Below are 21,063 nucleotides of genomic sequence, written 5' to 3' on the forward strand. Positions count from 1 at the left end.
CCGGTTTTGGCAGCAGCCTAAAATTGAGACAGAAATCCCTGAGGGGCAGAACCCAGGCACACGTCTGATAACAAGAGACACATGCTACGTTTCCTCCCTCCTCTCTTCTCTCTTCTTCCCCCCACCTCCTCCTCCCTCCACGTCCTCTTGCATGTCAGTCTTTTCACTAGTCAATCTAGTGAGGCACAAGAGGAGTAAAGCCTGACACCTAACAGGAAATGAGTGGAGAAGAACACATGGTTACCGCAGCAAATAAATAAAAAAAAACGTTTTGGTATCTTGTCTGTTGAAGTCGCTGTGCAGAGATACACATAATAATACTTGCACACAACAGAAGCGATGTGTGTGTGTGTGTGTGTCATCATTGTACTCAACTTGGCTGGCTGGTTGGCTGGCTGGGGGACCAGAGGCTGTTGGGAAATTAGTTTGTCACCACCAACCAGGCTTTTCTCCAGAGAGGGATAAAGAGGAGAGAGTCCTTGGGAGAATCTCAATTTGAATACACTTCGCGTCCTCTCTCCTAACCTCCTTCTCAAAACCCATTGGATCAGAAATCCAGAGATCGCTCCCCTCTGACCTTTTCCTCTAATGGACTTTGAAAAGGAAACGAGGAGAGAGCGGCCAAGGAGTATGCACTTGGGATTCTCCCCTTCTGCGTCGAACAGATCGAGGACTGTCGTTACTGCAGGGCCAGCAAATATTGACACAGGAGCGCCTAGTCCCAAAGCCCTGAGCCTCGTTCACCCAGCTCTGTTTCCTCCAAATTTCATGTTGATGTTAATGCAACTTACCATCTATCCTCATCAGCTATAATACGATAGGCCATCCGGTGAATAGAGATCATGTGGAGTAAAGCACTTCCCAAATTTCTCTCCGCTTAGTTGCTGTCAAAATATCTCATACAGATGTGTAAGTGGTATGAATACTTGGTAGAACTGCAGAATAGATTCCAGCTACCCTTTGAATGTACACATAGTCCTGTATTGGTGTGTATTCAGTAAGAAATAGATATTATACTGAAAATATTACATAAATACAAAATGTCCATTATGCCTGACTGAAGCTAAGGAACAACATATACAGTGACAGTCAAAAGTTTGGACACAGCTACTCATTCAAAGGTGTTTCTTTATTTTTACTCTTTTCTACATTGTAGAATAATAGTGAAGACATCAACACTATGAAATAACACATATTGAATCATGTAGTAACCAAAATAAAAGTTAAACAAATCAAAATATATTTAATATTTTACATTCTTCAAAGTAGCCACCCTTTGCCTTGATGACAGCTTTGCACACTCTTGGCATTCTCTCAATCAGCTTGACCTGAAATAATTTTCCAACGGTCTTGAAGGAGTTCCCACATATACCGAGCACTTGCTGGCTGCTTTTCCTTCACTCTGCGGTCCAACTCATCCCAAACCATCTCAATTGGGTTGAGGTCAGGTGATTGTGGAGGCCAGGTTATCTGATGCAAAACTCCATCACTCTCCTTGTTCAAATATCCCTGACACAGCCTGGAGGTGTGTTGGGTCATTGTCCTGTTGAAAAACAGATGATAGTCCCACTAAGCGCAAACCAGATGTAATGACACATCGCTGCAGAATGCTATGGTAGCCATGCTGGGTAAGTGAGCCTTGAATTACAAATAAATCAGTGTCAGCAGCAAGGCACCCCCACACCATCACACCTCCTCCTCCATCCTCCGTTCACTCACTATGTGTCTCACAAAGACACGGTGGTTGGAACCAACAATCTCAAATTTGGACTCATCAGACAAAAGGACAGATTTCCACCAGTCTAATGTCCATTGCTCGTGTTTCTTGGCCCAAGCAAGTCTCTTCTTCTTTTTGGTGTCCTTTATTAGTGGTTTCTTTGCAGCAATTCGACTATGAAGGCCTGACTCACGCAGTCTTCTCTGAGCAGTTGGTGTTGAGATGTGTCTATTGCTTTAAGCATTTTTTTGGGGCTGCAATCTGAGGTGCAGTTAACTCGAATGAACTTATCCTCTGCAGCAGAGTTAACTCTGGGTCTTCCTTTCCTGTGCCGGTCCTCATGAGAGCCAGTTTCATCATAGCACTTGATGGTTTTTGCAACTGCACTTGAAGAAACTTTCAAAGTTCTTGAAATTTTTCATATTGACTGACCTTCATGTCTTAAAGTAATGATTTGTCATTTCTCTTTGCTTATTTGAGCTGTTCTTGCCATAATATGGACTTGGTCTTTTACCAAATACGACTATCTTCTGTATACCACCCCTACCTTGTCACAACTGATCTGATTGGCTCAAACACATTAAGAAGGAAATAAATTATATAAATTAACTTTTAACAAGGTGCACCTGTTAAAACCTCTCTGGAATATGTGGGCTAGCATCCCACCTGGCCAAGGGAAAATGCAGAGCGCCAAATTCAAATAAATTACTATGAAAATCTAACTTTCATTAAATCACACATGCAAGATAGCAACTTAAAGCTACACTTGTGAATCCAGCCAACATGTCAGATTTCAGAAAGGCTTTTCGGCGAAAGCAAACAATGCTATTGTCTGAGGGTAGCACCATAGTGAACAAAGAGAGAAAAGCATATTTCAACACTGCAGGCGCGACACAAAACGCAGAAATAAAAAATATAATTCATGCCTTGCCTTTGACGAGCTTCTTTTGTTGGCACTCCAATATGTTCCATAAACATCACAAATGGTCCTTTTGTTCGATTAATTCCGTCGATATATATCCAAAATGTCAATTTATTTGGCGCGTTTGACCCAGAAAAACACCGGTTCCAACTTGCGCAACGTGATGACAAAATACCTCAAAAGTTATTTTTTAATGTAAATAATCGATAAAATTGAAGACGGGATGATCTGTGTTCAATACAGGAGGAAAACAAACTGTAGCATGCTTTCTGGTCACGCGCCTCTATCTAACAGTACACTTCAAGTTACCCTCGTTCAAGATGGCCGTACTTCTTCATTACACAAAGGAAAAACCTCAACAAATTTCTAAAGACTGGTGACATCCAGTGGAAGCGGTAGGAACTGCAAGAAGGTCCCTTAGAAAACTGGATTCCCAATGAAGAAACATTGAAAAGAGAGTGGCCTCAAAAAAAAAATCTGAATGGTTTGTCCTCTGGGTTTCGCCTCCTAAATAAGTTCTGTTATACTCACAGACATGATTCAAACAGTTTTAGAAAATTCAGAGTGTTTTCCATCCAAACTACTAATAATATGCATGTCTTATCTTCTGGGGATGAGTAGCGGGCAGTTGAATGTGGGCATGCATTTCATCCGGACATGAAAATACTGCCCCCTGTCACCAAGAAGTTAATTGAAATGCAATCCAGTTGATTACCTCATGAAGCTGGTTGAGAGGATGCCAAGAGTGTGCAAAGCTGACATCAAGGCAAAAGGTGGTTACTTTGAAGAATCTCAAATATAAAATAGATTTTGATTTGTTTAACACTTTTTTTTGGCTACTATATTATTCCATTCATTATTGTTATTTCATAGTTTTGATGTCTTTTCTACTATTATAAAATGTTGAAAATAGTACAAATTAAGAAAAACCCTTGAATGAGTAGGTGTGTCCAAACGTTTGACTGGTACTGTACCCTGTGCAGGTTTTTCTTTCTGTACTTTCTGCACTGTGTCATCATGCCCTATCTGTTTCAGGTGTGTCACGTCGGCCTTTTAATTTTGTCATCACAGAACATGCCCACCCCCACTCACACACATAGCACAAAGAGAGGGAAAATGACTAATGCAACCTACAGCATTTTATAATTGTCTCTTTTGTCTGGTGTCTTTCAGGAGCAATACGTTTCTAATCCTGCTCTAAAGAAATGATTCACACCCTCAGCAGGCTGAGGAACAGAAAATACCCTAATCCTTTGTGAGCCCTGAAGAAATAATGATTTTCATTATCTTTTCCTATTCATTGTCAGACAAAGCGTGCTCATCTGAAAAACAAGCATTAAAAAAAAAAGGTCATTTCACCTGAGCTCTCATGGTTGGATATTCTCTGGGGGAATTTCAATCGCATACTCCTTGCATCCTCTCTTCTACCTCCTCGCCTCCTTCTCAAAGCCCATTGAATGAGAAACCCAAAAGTCCCTCCCATCTGACCTTCTCCTCCAAAGGGTTCTGAGAAGGAGGCGAGGAGAGAGGATTATGTCATTGAGATTCTCCCATTGTGTATGTGTACTCTGTGACAAGAGAATTGTGGGTATTGGTTGAATAATTAATGTCTCAGCGTAGACGGTCGAGGCCCTTTTCAGACGGGGTGGAATCTTCTCCACAGGATGTAGATATTTCCCCTTCTGGTAGCTCCTCGTCATACCATCCCGCCGTTACCATGCCGACCAAGAAAAGCCAACTTAAACCTGCCGGCCCTGTGCAGCTTCTACAAAGGCTTGCAGCGTATGTATGTGTGTGTGTGTGAATGAGCATGAGCATACGTGTGTGTGCAAGCTGGCAGAGTGATGAGTCGGCAAAAAGGAGGACACTCGGACAGATTGGTGTGGTGACCTCTCCCTCAGGGGAGCCACGTTTTTACCATGAGATCCAAACCCAACACAGACAAATCTAAGGGTGTTAAAACTGTTGGAAATGATCTCCAGAGAGAGAACCTGGGCGTTTTCCTTTCAGAATTCAGGTTCAGAGAACTTTAGTTTCCTCATTGAGGCAATTCATTTTGCAGCAACACAATACCTATATGGTGAAATCAAACAAACAACAACCGATAGCAATGGGTATTTAAAAGTGAAGGAGGCTGATGAAGTGCAATTTCATAAAAATGTAAAAGGGGTATAGAGATGTGAAGCCTAAAAGAATCAGCAGAAATAACACGTACTAATGTCTTTGTGATGAATTGAGAACATGTGTTTTTGTAATGGCTTATAATGGATGAGCTCACCAGCCGACAACAACAAACCCACTGGGTTCTGGCGTTGCCATGGCTCCCTGGGACCTGCCAGAGCACAAGGTGTCTGTGTGTTTCCCGACAGCGGTGGTAATTTGTGACCAGTCTCCTCTGATTGGGTTTGCCTGCATTTCTTTGTCTGAAGTCGGCAGCTGTAAGGCTGTGATTCTGCCCAGGCTAGCGTAGCGTGGTGATAGCCGGGGTCAGGCCAGTCCAGGTCTCTCTCTGTCTGTCTGGCTGTTGTGTGAAGTGTTTACATTACACTGTTTTAATGAAATGTTGCCTCTCCAGACGCTGAACCCTGAGTAGCCAATGAGGCAACTCTACGCAGTTCATACCCTGTAAAGCTGTAAGGACTCCGAGTCCCTTCGTTCTCGCAAGTCAATTCAACACAACCTTTACTTTGCAATATCAACATGGTGAAAGCGCGTTTCAATCTCACTTTCCTTCACCTAGACCGCGGTTTATGAACCAATAATTTGTCCGACAAAAGAATACAACCATGAACCTAATTATATTCTACTCTATTCTATTCAAAGAGACACTGACCAGGTTTCTGGCGATATGCTGTCGAGCGATTTCCAGGCCTTCATTGTAAATATGAATTTGTTCTTAAATCGTTCTGCCTGGTAAAATAAAATATCTTAAACCATGCCAGAGATGTCATTGCCTCAGAGTCCTTCTACTCAGGAACGACCACCATCCAGGGCACTGTTGTTGCCAAGAAACAAAAGATCAGGGTTCAGGAGGACATAAACATTTTAATTGGAGTATGCTGGCACAGTCAACTGCCACTGTGCATTGTATAAGTAAGTAAGTAGCCTTGGCTTGTGCGAGCCAGAACGCCTCATAAGAGTAAGAGCCTATCTCCTGTTTCTGTAGTATGAGGCAGATTCATGTACGAGTACACTGCCTGGACAGGTCTCTAGTCTATCGCAGGGCTTGTGCATTGTATGGTGAGGTCTAATAGTGAACGTCTGGTCGATTCTGGTGCTGGGCGCTGAAGGCCACTGGTCACTAAGACATTCTGCGGGTGCTCTGTGGGTCTGGAGCGTCTATCTCTTTGGTAACAGCAGATGCAGGAAGTAGATTCAGGTTAACTGGATGGCAGCCAGTCACACGCTCCCTTGACTATCATTCTGAAACATCTGCACTCATGCTCATAACCTGATAAGCCCTCTCTCTCTCTCCTTCTCTTGTTCACAGAGCAACTAAAGCACATCCAGGGCCCGTGGTCCATCTGAGTGACAGCCCGAAGGATGAAGGCAAGGTGAGTAGGTGGAACAATAATACATCAAAAATGGCTTGCCTCCTCTTTCTCTCCTCTAGCAGGAACTCTGGTACACAGGCTGCTACATGTTGTTAGACGTGTTCTTTTAAATACAGGACTATGACCCAAAATGGCTCCCGAACAAGTTGCTAACGCTCTCAGCATCACGGCTAGCCTTTGGGTCATTGCTTGCCCTCTAGTACTGTCTGTCCTCCTTGTCATCATCTTTCAGTGGGGATGGCCTGTGTGTGTGTGTGTGTGTGTGTGTGTGTGTGTGTGTGTGTGTGTGTGTGTGTGTGTGTGTGTGTGTGTGTGTGTGTGTGTGTGGGTGTGTGTGTGTGTGTGTGTGTGTGTGTGTGTGCGTGCGTGTGTGTTAGCAACGCAGAGGGGTTTGGGTCATGAAGCGGTCGCGCCTGCTAAGATGATGGTCGGGGTTGTCGGGGCGGGTTGCCGGCGGCGCGGAGGCATTAGGGGGAATCGATTTGCCATGCAAGACCTGCTGGCACTCGATGTGCGTGGGCTGTTGGTGTGAAAAAAGTCTAAGATGCTGTCAGGAAAATAACAACACTTTAGCAAGAGCGAGAGAGTGGAGGAGAGAGAGAGAGAGGAGAGAGAGAGAGAGAGAGAGAGAGAGAGAGAGAGAGAGAGAGAGAGAAAAACGAGGGAAAATGCAGAGCGAGAGAGCCAAACCACACGAACAACAACATTGGAGACTTTATGGAACAAAAAGCCTTCACTATCTCATCCTGCAATATCCAAGGCCTGAGGTCATTTGGCCTAAAGAGTAGGAACCTGGACATCTCCAAAGAAATCGGAAATACAGACCTTGTCATCCTACAAGAAACTGGTTGCCCTCTAGGTTACAGAGAGCTGATAGTCCCATCCACCAAACTACCAGGTGTGAAACAGGGAAGGGACTCAGGGGGTATGCTAATTTGGTATAGAGTAGACCTAACTCACTCTATTAAATTAATCAAAACAGGAACATTTTACATTTGGCTAGAAATTCAAAAGGAAATTATCTTTAACAGAGAAAAATGTCCCCCTGAGTGCTACCTATATCCCCCCCACTAGAATCCCCAGACTTTAATGAAGACAGCTTCTCCATCCTGGAGGGGAATATCAATCATTTTCAGGCCCAGGGACATGTACTAGTCTGTGGTGACCTAAATGCCAGAACTGGACAGGAACCTAACACTCTCAGCACACAGGGGGACAAACACCTGCCTGGAGTGAATGACAGCATTCCCTCCCCCATATGCCCCCCTAGGCACAACTACGACAACATAACCAACAAAAACGGGTAACAACTCCTGCAGCTCTGTCGCACGCTGGGTATGTACATAGTCAAAGGTAGTTTTCAAGAGAAGTCCTATGGTAGGTACACCTATAGCTCATCTCTTGGCAGGAGTAATGTAGACTACTTTATCACTGACCTCAACCCAGAGTCTCTCAGAGCGTTCACAGTCAGCCCACTGACACCCCTATCAGATCACAGCAAAATTGCAATCTACTTGAACAGAGCAATACTCAGTCATGAGGCATCAAAGCCAAAGGAACTGAGTAATATTAAGAAATGCTATAGGTGGAAGGAATGTAGTGTGGAAACCTAACAAAAAGCGATGAACTATTAGGCAACAACTAATTCTATCCCTTTTAGACAACTTCCTGGACAAACGTACCACTGTAATAGTGAAGGTGTAAACTTGGTAGTAGAAAACCTAAACAGTATATTTGACTTCTCAGCTTCCCTATCAAATCTAAAAATTTCAAGCAGAAAACCGAAGAAAATCATTATCATTAACAGCAGACCCGTTCTGGAAATACAATTTAAAATAGACTTTTTACCAAATTACCGTACGACAGACCACGTGTTCACCCTGCACACCCTAATTGACAAACAAACAAACTAAAGCAAAGGCAAAGTCTTCTCAAGTTTTTGTTTGTTTTCAAAAAAGCCTTTGACTCAATTTGGCATGAGGGTCTGCTATACAAATTGATGTAAAGTAGTGTTGGGGGAAAAATGTACAACATTATAAAATTCATGTACACAAACAAAAACTGTGCGGTTAAAATTGTCAAAAAACAGACAATCATTTCTTTCCACAGCACCGTGGGGTGAGACAGGAATACAGCTTAAATGCCACCCTCTTTAACATATCTATCAACGAATTGGCGAGGGCACCAGAACAGTCTGCAGCACCTGGCCTCACCCAACTACAATCTGAAGTCAAATGTCTACTGTTTGCTGATGATCTAGTGCTTCTGTCACAAACTAAGGAGGGCCTACTGCAGCACCTAGATCTTCTGCACAGATTATGTCAGACCTGGGCCCTGACAGTAAATCTCAGTAAGACAAACATAATAGTGTTTGGAAAAAGGTCCAGTTGCCAGGACCACAAACACAAATTTCATCTAGACACCATTGCCCTAGAGCACACAAACAACTATACAAACCTCAGCCCAAACATCAGCGCCACAGGTAACATCCACAGAGCTGTGAACGAGGCAAGAAGGGCCTTTTATTCCATCAAAAGGAACAGAACATTTTGACATACCAATTAGGATCTGGCTAAAAAATACTTGAATCAGTTAAAGAACCCATTGCCCTTTTATGGTTGTGAGTACTGGATTTCGCTCACCAACCAAGAGTTCACAAAATGGGGCAAAACACCAAATTGAGACTCTGCATACAGAACTCTGCAAAAAATATCCTCTGTGTACAACGTAAAACACCAAATAATGCATGCAGAGCAGAATTAGGCTGATACCTGCTAATTATCAAAATCCAGAAAAGAGACGTTAAATTCTACAACCACCTAAAAGGAAGTGATTCCCAAACCTTCCATAACAAAGCCATCAGCTACAGAAAGGTGAACCTGGATAAGAGTCCCCTAAGCAAGCTGGTCCTGGGGCTCTGTTCAACAAACACAATCAGTCCCCACAGAGCCCCAGGACAGCAACACAATTAGACCTAACCAAATCATGAGAAAAATAAAATAAAATTACTTGACACATCGGAAAGAATTAACAAATAAACGGAGCAAACTAGAATTCTATTTGGCCCTGAACAGAGAGTACACAGTGGCAGAATACCTGACCACTGTGACTGACCCAAACTTAAGGAAAGTTTTGACTATGTACAGACTCAGTGAGAATAACCTTTCTATTGAGAAAGGCCGCTGTAGGCAGACCTGGCTCTCAGTAGAAGCCATGCTGCCCACAAAATGAGGTGGAAACTGAGCTACACCTCCTAACCTCCTGCCAAATGTATGACCATATTAGAGACATGTATTTTCCTCGTATTACACAGATCCACAAATCATTTGAAAACAAACCCAATTTTGATAAACTCCCATATCTACTGGGTGAAATACCACTGTGTGCCATCGCAGCAGCAAGATTTGTGACCTGTTGCCACAAGAAAAGGGCAACCAGTGAAGAACAAACACCATTGTAAATACAACCCATATTTATGTTTATTTATTGTCCTTTTTGTACTTTAACTATTTGCACATCGTTACAACATAATAAGACATTTGAAATGAAAGAGAGAAGGAAAAAGACAGAGAGAAGGAAAAAGACAGAGAGAAAGAAAAAGACAGAGAGACGGAAAAAGACAGAGAGAAGGAAAAAGACAGAGAGAAGGAAAAAGACAGAGAGAAGGAAAAAGACAGAGAGAAGGAAAAAGACAGAGAGAGAAGGAAAAAGACAGAGAGAAGGAAAAAGACAGAGAGAAGGAAAAAGACAGAGAAGGAAAAAGACAGAGAAGGAAAAAGACAGAGAGAAGGAAAAAGACAGAGAGAGAAGGAAAAAGACAGAGAGAAGGAAAAAGACAGAGAGAAGGAAAAAGACAGAGAAGGAAAAAGACAGAGAAGGAAAAAGACAGAGAAGGAAAAAGACAGAGAGAGAAGGAAAAAGACAGAGAGAAGGAAAAAGACAGAGAGAAGGAAAAAGACAGAGAGAAGGAAAAAGACAGAGAAGGAAAAAGACAGAGAGAAGGAAAAAGACAGAGAGAAGGAAAAAGACAGAGAAGGAAAAAGACAGAGAGAAGGAAAAAGACAGAGAGAGAAGGAAAAAGACAGAGAGAAGGAAAAAGACAGAGAGAAGGAAAAAGACAGAGAAGGAAAAAGACAGAGAGAAGGAAAAAGACAGAGAGAAGGAAAAAGACAGAGAGAAGGAAAAAGACAGAGAGAAGGAAAAAGACAGAGAAGGAAAAAGACAGAGAGAAGGAAAAAGACAGAGAGAAGGAAAAAGACAGAGAAGGAAAAAGACAGAGAGAGAAGGAAAAAGACAGAGAAGGAAAAAGACAGAGAAGGAAAAAGACAGAGAGAAGGAAAAAGACAGAGAGAAGGAAAAAGACAGAGAGAGAAGGAAAAAGACAGCGAGAAGGAAAAAGACAGAGAGAAGGAAAAAGACAGAGAAGGAAAAAGACAGAGAAGGAAAAAGACAGAGAGAAGGAAAAAGACAGAGAGAGAAGGAAAAAGACAGAGAGAAGGAAAAAGACAGAGAGAAGGAAAAAGACAGAGAAGGAAAAGACAGAGAAGGAAAAAGACAGAGAAGGAAAAAGACAGAGAGAAGGAAAAAGACAGAGAGAAGGAAAAGACAGAGAGAAGGAAAAAGACAGAGAGAAGGAAAAAGACAGAGAAGGAAAAAGACAGAGAGAAGGAAAAAGACAGAGAGAAGGAAAAAGACAGAGAAGGAAAAAGACAGAGAGAAGGAAAAAGACAGAGAGAGAAGGAAAAAGACAGAGAGAAGGAAAAAGACAGAGAGAAGGAAAAAGACAGAGAAGGAAAAAGACAGAGAGAAGGAAAAAGACAGAGAGAAGGAAAAAGACAGAGAGAAGGAAAAAGACAGAGAAGGAAAAAGACAGAGAAGGAAAAAGACAGAGAAGGAAAAAGACAGAGAAGGAAAAAGACAGAGAGAAGGAAAAAGACAGAGAGAAGGAAAAAGACAGAGAGAAGGAAAAAGACAGAGAAGGAAAAAGACAGAGAAGGAAAAAGACAGAGAGAAGGAAAAAGACAGAGAAGGAAAAAGACAGAGAGAGAAGGAAAAAGACAGAGAAGGAAAAAGACAGAGAAGGAAAAAGACAGAGAGAAGGAAAAAGACAGAGAGAAGGAAAAAGACAGAGAGAGAAGGAAAAAGACAGAGAGAAGGAAAAAGACAGAGAGAAGGAAAAAGACAGAGAGAAGGAAAAAGACAGAGAGAAGGAAAAAGACAGAGAGAAGGAAAAAGACAGAGAGAGAAGGAAAAAGACAGAGAGAAGGAAAAAGACAGAGAGAAGGAAAAAGACAGAGAAGGAAAAAGACAGAGAGAGAAGGAAAAAGACAGAGAGAAGGAAAAAGACAGAGAGAGAAGGAAAAAGACAGAGAAGGAAAAAGACAGAGAAGGAAAAAGACAGAGAGAAGGAAAAAGACAGAGAGAAGGAAAAAGACAGACAGAGAAGGAAAAAGACAGAGAGAAGGAAAAAGACAGAGAGAAGGAAAAAGACAGAGAGAGAAGGAAAAAGACAGAGAGAAGGAAAAAGACAGAGAGAAGGAAAAAGACAGAGAGAAGGAAAAAGACAGAGAGAAGGAAAAAGACAGAGAGAGAAGGAAAAAGACAGAGAGAAGGAAAAAGACAGAGAGAAGGAAAAAGACAGAGAAGGAAAAAGACAGAGAGAAGGAAAAAGACAGAGAGAAGGAAAAAGACAGAGAGAGAAGGAAAAAGACAGAGAGAGACCTTCTGTTTGTGTAGATGACTCATATGCGATATGAAGTATATTTCTTGCTTGGATTTATAGCCGAGAGCATATCAGACTCTTTCTGCCTCCCAAAGCACTTATAAATGTGTGCATTCTGCCACCGAGAAGTTTGACGTTTCATGTGATTGTTTCTCTGAAGGTGTGGGTGTGTATGTCAGAGCCAGTTAATGTCATGAAGGCAGGTAAAGGGAGCAAGACATGGTAAAGGCAATAAGGTGGGTATGATAGAGGCAGTGGTAGTGATGGTACACAGTTAAGGTCGGGAGTTTACATACACCTTAGCCAAATACATTTAAACTCAGTTTTTCACAATTCCTGACATTTAATCAGAGTAAGAATTCCCTGTCTTAGGTCAGATAGGATCACCACTTTATTTTAAGAATGTGTTTTGTCAGAATAATAGTAGAGATAATTATTTATTTCAGCTTTTATTTCTTTCATCATATTCCCAGTGGGTCAGAAGTTCACATACACTCAATTAGTATTTGGTAGCATTGCCTTTAAATAGTTTAACTTGGGTCAAACGTTTTGGGTAGGCTTCCACAAGCTTCCCACAATAAGTTGGGTGAATTTAGGCCCATTCCTCCTAACAGAGCTGGTGTAACTGAGTCAGGTTTGTAGGCCTCCTTGCTCACACAAGGTTTTTCAGTTCTGCCCACAAATGTTCTACAGGATTGAAGTCAGGGCTTTGTGATGGCCACTCCAAAACCTTGACTTTGTTGTTCTGGCCACTCCAATACCTTGACTTTGTTGTTGTTGTTTGTTGCCATTTTGCCACAACTTTGGAAGTATGCTTGGGGTCATTGTCCATTTGAAGACCCATATGTGACCAAGCTTTAACTTCCTGACTGATGTATTGCGATGGAGCTTTAATATATCCACGTAATTTTCTCCTCATGAACCATCTATTTTGTGAAATGCACCAGTCCCTCCTGCAGCAAAGCACCCCAACACATAATGATGCTGCCATCCCCGTGCTTCACGGTTGGGATGGTGTTCTTCAGCTTGTAAGCCTCTCACCTTTTTCCTCCTAACATAATGATGGTCATTATGGCCAAACTGTTCTATTTTTGTTTCATCAGACCAGAGGACATTGCTCCAAAAAGTATGATCTTTGTCCCCATGTGCAGTTGCAAACTGTAGTCTGGCTTTTTTATGACGGATCTGGAGCAGTGGCTTCTTCCTTGCTGAGCGGCCTTTCAGGTTATGTCGATACAGGACTTGTTCTACTGGGGATAGAGATAATATAATTTTGTACCTGTTTCCTCCAGCATCTTCACAATATTTACTTTTGCTGTTGTTCTTGGATTGATTTGCACTTGTCACACCAAAGTACGTTCATCTCTAGGAGACAGAACGTGTCTCCATCCTGAGCGGTATGACGGCTGCGTGGTCCAATGGTGTTTATACTTGTGTACTATTATTTGTACAGATGAACGTGGTACCTTCAGGCATTTGGAAATTGCTCCCAAGGATGAACCAGACTTGTGGAGATCTACAAGTTTTTTTCTGAGGTCTTGGCTGATTTCTTTTGATTTTCACATGATGTCAAGCAAAGAAGCACTGAGTTTGAAGGAAGGCCTTGAAATACATCCACAGGTCCACCTCCAATTGACTCAAATGGAGAAGCTTCTAATGCCATGACATCATTTTCTGGAATTTTCCAAGCTGTTTAAAGGCACAGTCAGCTTAGTGTATGTAAACTTCTGACCCACTGGAATTATGATACAGTGAATTATAAGTGAAATAATCTGTTGTTGGAAAAAGTACATGCACAAAGTAGATGTCCTAACTAGAGTTTGTTAACAAGAAATTTGTGGAGTGGTTGAAAAACGAGTTTTAATGAATCCAACCTAAGTGTATGTAAACTTCCGACTTCAACTGTATGTTGCCTACCCACAGTATGTTCACTGGTGTCCCCTGTGAGGAGGAGGTAACCTTTTTCAGCAGTATCACACTACTTTCTGGAGCAAATCAAGGTGATGTATGTGCTGAGATTGAAAGACTGGCCGTTTTGGTTGAATTGGCATGTGGTAGGAATTGAGGCAGGTATGCATGTGAACGCGGGAGTGTGTGTGTGTGTGTGTGTGTGTGTGTGTGTGTGTGTGTGCGTGCGTGCGTGCGTGCGTGCGGCCCATGAGTGGCAGAGTGAAGACGGGCTGTTTTCCACCCCACCTGCTCTCCATTCCACAGTGTGTGATCTGTGCTTTCACAGTGTCTCCTCTCCTCCCTACAGGGACCTGTCTCCTCCTCCCCTCCCCAGAGGATCCCCTCCTTTAAATACTCCTCTCTTCCAGGCTGCGCCACCTCTTCTGCTCTGTCTGTCTCACTGTGTGACACTGCCATTACCCTACGCGCCACTCTCTTTAGGTGTACTTAGTGGGGTGTGTGTGCATCTTTGTGCATCCTACTTTTTTACTCTGGTTGTGTGTATTTGTCATTCCGTGCGTGGGTCTGTGTTGTCTATCTCTCTCTCATCCTGGGGGTGTGTATATTTTCATCTCTGTGGGTGTGTAAGTAGACTTCTGTATTTTCTCTGCAGGGTTAATAATACATGCTATTTGACAACGTACTGTTTAGTAAAAACGCAGTATGCAAAGAATATCGGCACACTCGGTTCAAGCCGCAAATTGCGTTGATTCCCGACATTCCTTCATTTCGGCGTGGCGTGTCCCCTCGGCTAATTATCAGCTGTTGTCAGACCGACGTGGGCCTGGAAAGATGATTTTCCTCCTCAGTAGTATGCCGTGAATTCTCCTGTATAAAAAGCCAAAATGAATATGACATCTTGTTTATTAGCTTATTATAACATTTTATTTTTTCACATACCCAGAATATCTAATATGTTGAACGCTAGTACGGGTATTTGGACACGACCAGCGTCTTGGCATATCCCTGTGAACCTCGTGTATGTGCTGTTTCTCATTAATCAAAAACTGCAGAGCCAGTGGATTTTAGATTTTTCGCTGACAAAGGCCACTCTTCTTCTCTCCCTCCCTCTCTCTATATATATGCCCCATATCCCATCCTCTCCTAAACCCTTCAGACGTCTCCCAGTCCTCCTCCCCAAAAAGTAAATCCTCTATAAATCACACACAGGGATAAGAGCTAGCCGGAGAGAGACAGGCAGAGGGAGCAGATTGGTTGTGTGCTGAGTGGAACACTCATGGTGAAGATCATCCCTTCCAATCCTTCTAATCACATCTCCCACAGGGAGAGAACCACGGCCACTGGAGCTACAAGCCAGGGGCCACTACGTCTGGAAAGGGGGAGAGAGAGGAAAACGTTTATGTTTACTGAGACAAGCTCAAGTCTATAAAGACTCTTATTTCAATGTTCAATGATTTGATCTTGTATTTCCTCCTCTGTCGCTCTACTGTCTTCCCTCTCTTGAATTCTCTCCCTGTTCTTTATCCTCCTCCCTCTATTTGTCTCCCCTCCCTCTACCTGTCTTCCCCCTCAACCTGTCTTCCCCCCTCTACCTATCTTCCCTCCCTCTACCTGTCTTCCCCCCTCTACCTATCTTCCCCCCTCAACCTGTCTTCCCCCCTCTACCTATCTTCCCCCCTCAACCTGTCTTCCCCCCTCTACCTATCTTCCCTCCCTCTACCTGTCTTCCCACCCTCTATTTGTCTTCCCTCCCTCTACCTGTCTCCCCTCCTTCTACCTGTCTTCCCCCCTCTACCTGTCTCCCCTCCCTGTACCTGTCTTCCCCCTCTACCTTTCTCCCCACCCTCTACCTATCTCCCCCCTCTCTACCTGTCTTCCCCCCTCTACCTGTCTCCCCTCCCTCTACCTGTCTCCCCTCCCTCTACCTGTCTCCCCTCCCTCTACTTATCTTCCCTCCCTCTACCTGTCTCCCCTCCCTGTACCTGTCTTCCCCCTCTACCTTTCTCCCCACCCTCTACCTATCTCCCCCCTCTCTACCTGTCTTACCCCCTCTACCTGTCTCCCCTCCCTCTACCTGTCTCCCCTCCCTCTACCTGTCTCCCCTCCCTCTACCTGTCTTCCCCCTTCTACCTGTCTCCCCTCCCTCTACCTGTCTCCCCTCCCTCTACCTGTCTCCCCTCCCTCTACCTGTCTTCCCCCCTCTACCTCCTCCACAGTTGCTGATAGGGTTTGAGAGTGGAACAGTAGTCCAATGGGACCTCCGAGCCAAGAAGGTTGACTTCAGAATCTACTACGATGAGGCAAGTACTATGTTTCATTCTCTCTATCTCTCTCTCCCACTAGCAGACAGCTGAACAAGCGATTTCACCCACATGGACTGTCTGATATAAGGTTTACAAAGACCGTGTGGGAGCTTCTTTTCCATGGATGCTTTCTTAGGGTTCATTAAGAGTCCCGTAAAAGTGTGTTTACGTAAGGTCACACAATCAGGGATGATGTAAAGGCCCTATCTGATTAAACATTGACAGTGTACATGATTTGTAACCTATATGCCCCTACCTGCCCTTCAGGCACCAGTTCAACCTCTACCTTCCTCCCCTTATTTCTAAAGAGGTGTCATTAGAACAGGTCTGTCAGTCTTAATTACCCAGTGTGATGCATGATGGATGCCCGTCTCCGGTGCCTCCACGTTGCTCGGCCTCACCATCATAGACGATTTAGAACATGACAAGGGGAGCGGCATCGCCATGGCAGCCTAGACAAAAGCCGAGCGCGTAGGACAAAAGGAGCTCTCACTCTGCCATGATTCATTAAGGAAGGCTCTTTGTGTGACGCTCCCGATGCGAGCCCGGGAGAAGAGAGGAACGGGAGGATAAATAGCAGTGCTCCAGATATCACACAGCGCTCCAGATATCACACAGCGCTCCAGATATCACACAGCGCTCCAGATATCACACAGCGCTCCAGATATCACACAGCGCTCCAGATATCACACAGCTCTCCAGATATCACACAGCGCTCCAGATATCACACAGCGCTCCAGATATCACACAGCGCTCCAGATATCACACAGCGCTCCAGATATCACACAGCGCTCCAGATATCACACAGCGCTCCAGATATCACACAGCTCTCCAGATATCACACAGCGCTCCAGATGTCACACAGCTCTCCAGATATCACACAGCGCTCCAGATATCACACAGCTCTCCGCTCGGAGCCCGATGCTCGTCACAGAAGAGGACGATGCATTGGAGCGCCCTTCAGATTTTACAACCCTCCCTCTTTATATATATATATATATATATATATATATATATATATATATGTATATGTACCGTATATCTATCACTCACTCTCCGGGAATAAAAAGCAAACCCCATTACAAAGGCTGGTAGAGGAGCTCTCTGCTGAAACCTATAGTTTTTCATTAGTGCAGTTCGATTAACTGGCTCATGAATTCTCCCAAGTCATTTCTGGCTCCTTTAATATCACAGGCAAGCAACATCTACACCTGTCAATTTCCTTTCTTTCTCCTTCTGTTGATTTCCCGGAGCTCTCCAGTTCTGTGTGTACTATGTGCTACTGATCCCTGTCACGGTTCTAATCAGTCCAGTTCTAGTAGTGTCCTCTTTCATTTAACACCAGGTTAGTTGAGGGACAGCACTCATTGGTTTTAGCTGCTCGGTTAACTGTGGTTGAAGGACTGCATTCCTATCCTCACTTTGGTGTTGTTACTTCCCAAAAAAAGGTGATATATTACCTATTTTGATTTTACTGACTACTCCCTAGGAAAAGTGATTCATTACACGACTTGTTATATTACCTTTGCGTTACAACCCAAAATGTTGCGTGTCCTCACTCAACGTCAACTGTCACCGGCATTTTGTCTGTCTGTCTGAAAAGAGGTGGATTTTACCTTGGATAAGGGCAGCATTTCTTCTACTCCAAACCCAGCTATAAGCTTGTTCAGCAGTTTCTGGGTTACAGCCTGTCCACCTGAACGATCCAAAACGAGCCTGGGTTGTTTGGATGAGGTCGGCCTACAGTCATTTTCAGCAGCGGTGGTCAGGTCTTGGGGGTCTTTTTTCAACGAGTTTTGTGTTTGCGTGTTGCCTTTGCAGATGCTTCAAGAGATTGGAAGTTGTGTTTATAATAGTGGAGAGTTGTTTCTTGTCTGGGCACAGTTTACATTGGACAGTTGTATCCTTAGCATTTTGTCCTACGAAGTCAAACCAATAGGAGTACTCCCAGCAGTAGTGTGTGCATACGTTAACAGGAACTTGGTGAGAGGACGAAAACGTTTAGAATCTGGGGCAGGGGGATTTTATTTATACTATGCAAAGGGTGAGGGAATAATCGTCACCGATATATTTATTTGGATCAATAACTGTAATGGGAAGGGAATGATAATAGAAGTGACAAACTATTTCTTTCATCAGTAACTGTAATATCTGTCTCATTCTATCTCTGTTTCTCTTTCCACGTTACCCTCCCTCCTTCCCTATACCCTTTACCTCTTTTTGTTTCTCTTTCCACGTTACCCTCCCTCCTTCCCTATACCCTTTACCTCTCTCTCTGTTTCTCTTTCCACGTTACCCTCCCTCCTTCCCAAAACCCTTTACCTCTCTCTCTGTTTCTCTTTACACGTTTACCCTCCCTCCTTCCCTCTACCCTTTACCTCTCTCTGTTTCTCCCTCCTTCCATGTTACCCTCTCTCCCTCCCTATACCCTTTACCTCTCTCTCTGTTTCTCCCTCCTTCCACGTTACTCTCCCTCCTTCCCTATACCCTTTACCTCTCTCTCTGTTTCTCCCTCCTTCCACGTTACCCTCCCTCCTTCCATATACCCTTTACCTCTCTCTGTTTCTCCCTCCTTCCATGTTACCCTCTCTCCCTCCCTATACCCTTTACCTCTCTCTCTGTTTCTCCCTCCTTCCACGTTACTCTCCCTCCCTCCCTATACCCTTTAACTCTCTCTCTGTTTCTCCCTCCTTCCACATTACCCTCCCTCCCTCCTTCCCTATACCCTTTACCTCTCTCTCTGTTTCTCTTTCCACGTTACCCTCCCTCCTTCCCTATACCCTTTGCCTCTCGCTCTGTTTCTCTTTCCACGTTACCCTCCCTCCTTCCCTATACCCTTTACCTCTCTCTGTTTCTCTTTCCATGTTACCCTTCCTCCTTCCCTATACGCTTTACCTCTCTCTCTGTTTCTCTTTCCACGTTACCCCCCTCCTTCCCTATACCCATTACCTCTCTCTCTATTTCTCCCTCCTTCCATGTCACCCTCCCTCCTTCCCTATACCCTTTACCTCTCGCTCTGTTTCTCTTTCCACGTTACCCTCCCTCCTTCCCTATACCCTTTACCTCTCTCTCTGTTTCTCTTTCCACGTTACCCCCTCCTTCCCTATACCCTTTACCTCTCTCTCTGTTTCTCTTTCCACGTTACCCTCCCTCCTTCCCTGTACCCTTTACCTCTCTCTCTGTTTCTCTTTCCATGTTACCCTCCCTCCTTCCCTATACCCTTTACCTCTCTCTCTGTTTCTCTTTCCACGTTACCCTCCCTCCTTCCCTATACCCTTTACCTCTCTCGCTGTTTCTCTTTCCATGTTACCCTCCCTCCTTCCCTCTACCCTTTACCTCTCTCTCTGTTTCTCTTTCCATGTTACCCTCCCTCCTTCCCTATACCCTTTACCTCTCTCTCTGTTTCTCTTTCCATGTTGCCCCCTCCTTCCCTATACCCTTTACCTCTCTCTCTGTTTCTCTTTCCACGTTACCCTCCCTCCTTCCCTATACCCTTTACCTCTCTCGCTGTTTCTCTTTCCACGTTACCCTCTCTCCTTCCCTATACCCTTTACCTCTCTCTCTGTTTCTCTTTCCACGTTACCCTCACTCCTTCCCTATACCCTTTACCTCTCTCTCTGTTTCTCCCTCCTTCCACGTTACCCTCTCTCCTTCCCTCTAACCTTTACCTCTCTCTGTTTCTCCCTCCTTCCACGTTACCCTCCCTCCTTCCCTATACCCTTTACCTCTCTCTCTGTTTCTCCCTCCTTCCACGTTACCCTCCCTCCTTCCATATACCCTTTACCTCTCTCTCTTTTTCTCCCTCCTTCCACGTTACCCTCTCTCCTTCCCTATACCCTTTACCTCTCTCTCTGTTTCTCCCTCCTTCCACGTTACCCTCTCTCCTTCCCTCTACCCTTTACCTCTCTCTGTTTCTCCCTCCTTCCACATTACCCTCCCTCCTTCCCTATACCCTTTACCTCTCTCTCTGTTTCTCCCTCCTTCCACGTTACCCTCCCTCCTTCCCTATACCCTTTACCTCTCTCTCCAGGCTATCCATTCTGTGAGCTGGCATCACGAGGGGAAGCAGTTCATGTGCAGCCACTCAGATGGCAGCCTGACTATGTGGAACCTGAGAAACACAGCCAGGCCCATTCAGATCACCTACCCTCACGGTGAGGAACACGCACACACACACACATAACCTCTGACCTAAGACCCTACAGCCCTGACCCCAACGTGGTGACACAGCACATGCGGTAGTCATTGAGGGGACGTTTGCGATGTAGATGGATTTGCGGATCTAGACACGAGCGAAAACACATGGCATCGATTGATAGTGCTTTAAATCATGAACCTTTGCTGCCGGTAACGTCAAGACACGTTACAGTGACTTGGTGAGTCCGTAGATTTTCCAAGGTCCTGAGCGTACACTCCGCCAGCCAGCAGATGAATAAGGGCCTCATCAGGTCAGATGTTCGCTGAATACTCTTTGAGGAGCTGTGATTGCAATGAGCAAGTTCTGCGTTTCTGCCACGGCCTTGGCTCTCTGACGCTGTGTCGGCGTGGTCTGTGTGTAGGCGGCACAGTTTGACCCTGTGACCTTCCTCATGAAAGACTCCACCAGACACTCAGGAAGGACACACCGTGTCTGTCTATCTGACTGCCTGTCACACTGGGGATGAGTAATAGGGACGGAATAGAGGACCAAAGATCTGTCTATCAAGACCGTAGCTGTGTTAGTCTGATCGTCTTCATAGCTGTGGGTGGTTTGTGTATGATCGTGATGCCCGTCGTGGCCATGGGGGGTTGTCTCTGATGACCGCCGTGCCTGTGGGTGGCCCAGACCAGACGAACACATTCACAGTCATTTTGTGGGCTGTGGGCTAACTATCTCTCTCTGTTCTGGCTGACTCACTGAGACAGACAGGAAGGATTTTGCCAAGCAGCACTGT

The 21,063-nt window shown here is 44.4% G+C and overlaps 1 protein-coding gene across 1 annotated transcript in view; it reads left to right on the top strand.

Annotated features, from left to right (window-relative positions):
• Positions 1 to 21,063, top strand: part of stxbp5l (syntaxin binding protein 5L) — a 240,711-nt gene that overhangs the window by 162,192 nt on the left and 57,456 nt on the right. Inside the window, exons 6-8 of the mRNA XM_064976038.1 lie at positions 6,130 to 6,193; positions 16,043 to 16,126; positions 20,160 to 20,283. Of these exons, the coding sequence (XP_064832110.1) occupies positions 6,130 to 6,193; positions 16,043 to 16,126; positions 20,160 to 20,283 (272 nt within the window). The remainder of the gene's footprint in view (positions 1 to 6,129; positions 6,194 to 16,042; positions 16,127 to 20,159; positions 20,284 to 21,063) is intronic.

The sequence above is a fragment of the Oncorhynchus masou genome, chromosome 10 (assembly GCF_036934945.1).
Source record: "Oncorhynchus masou masou isolate Uvic2021 chromosome 10, UVic_Omas_1.1, whole genome shotgun sequence".
NCBI classification, from domain to species: Eukaryota; Metazoa; Chordata; class Actinopteri; order Salmoniformes; family Salmonidae; genus Oncorhynchus; species Oncorhynchus masou.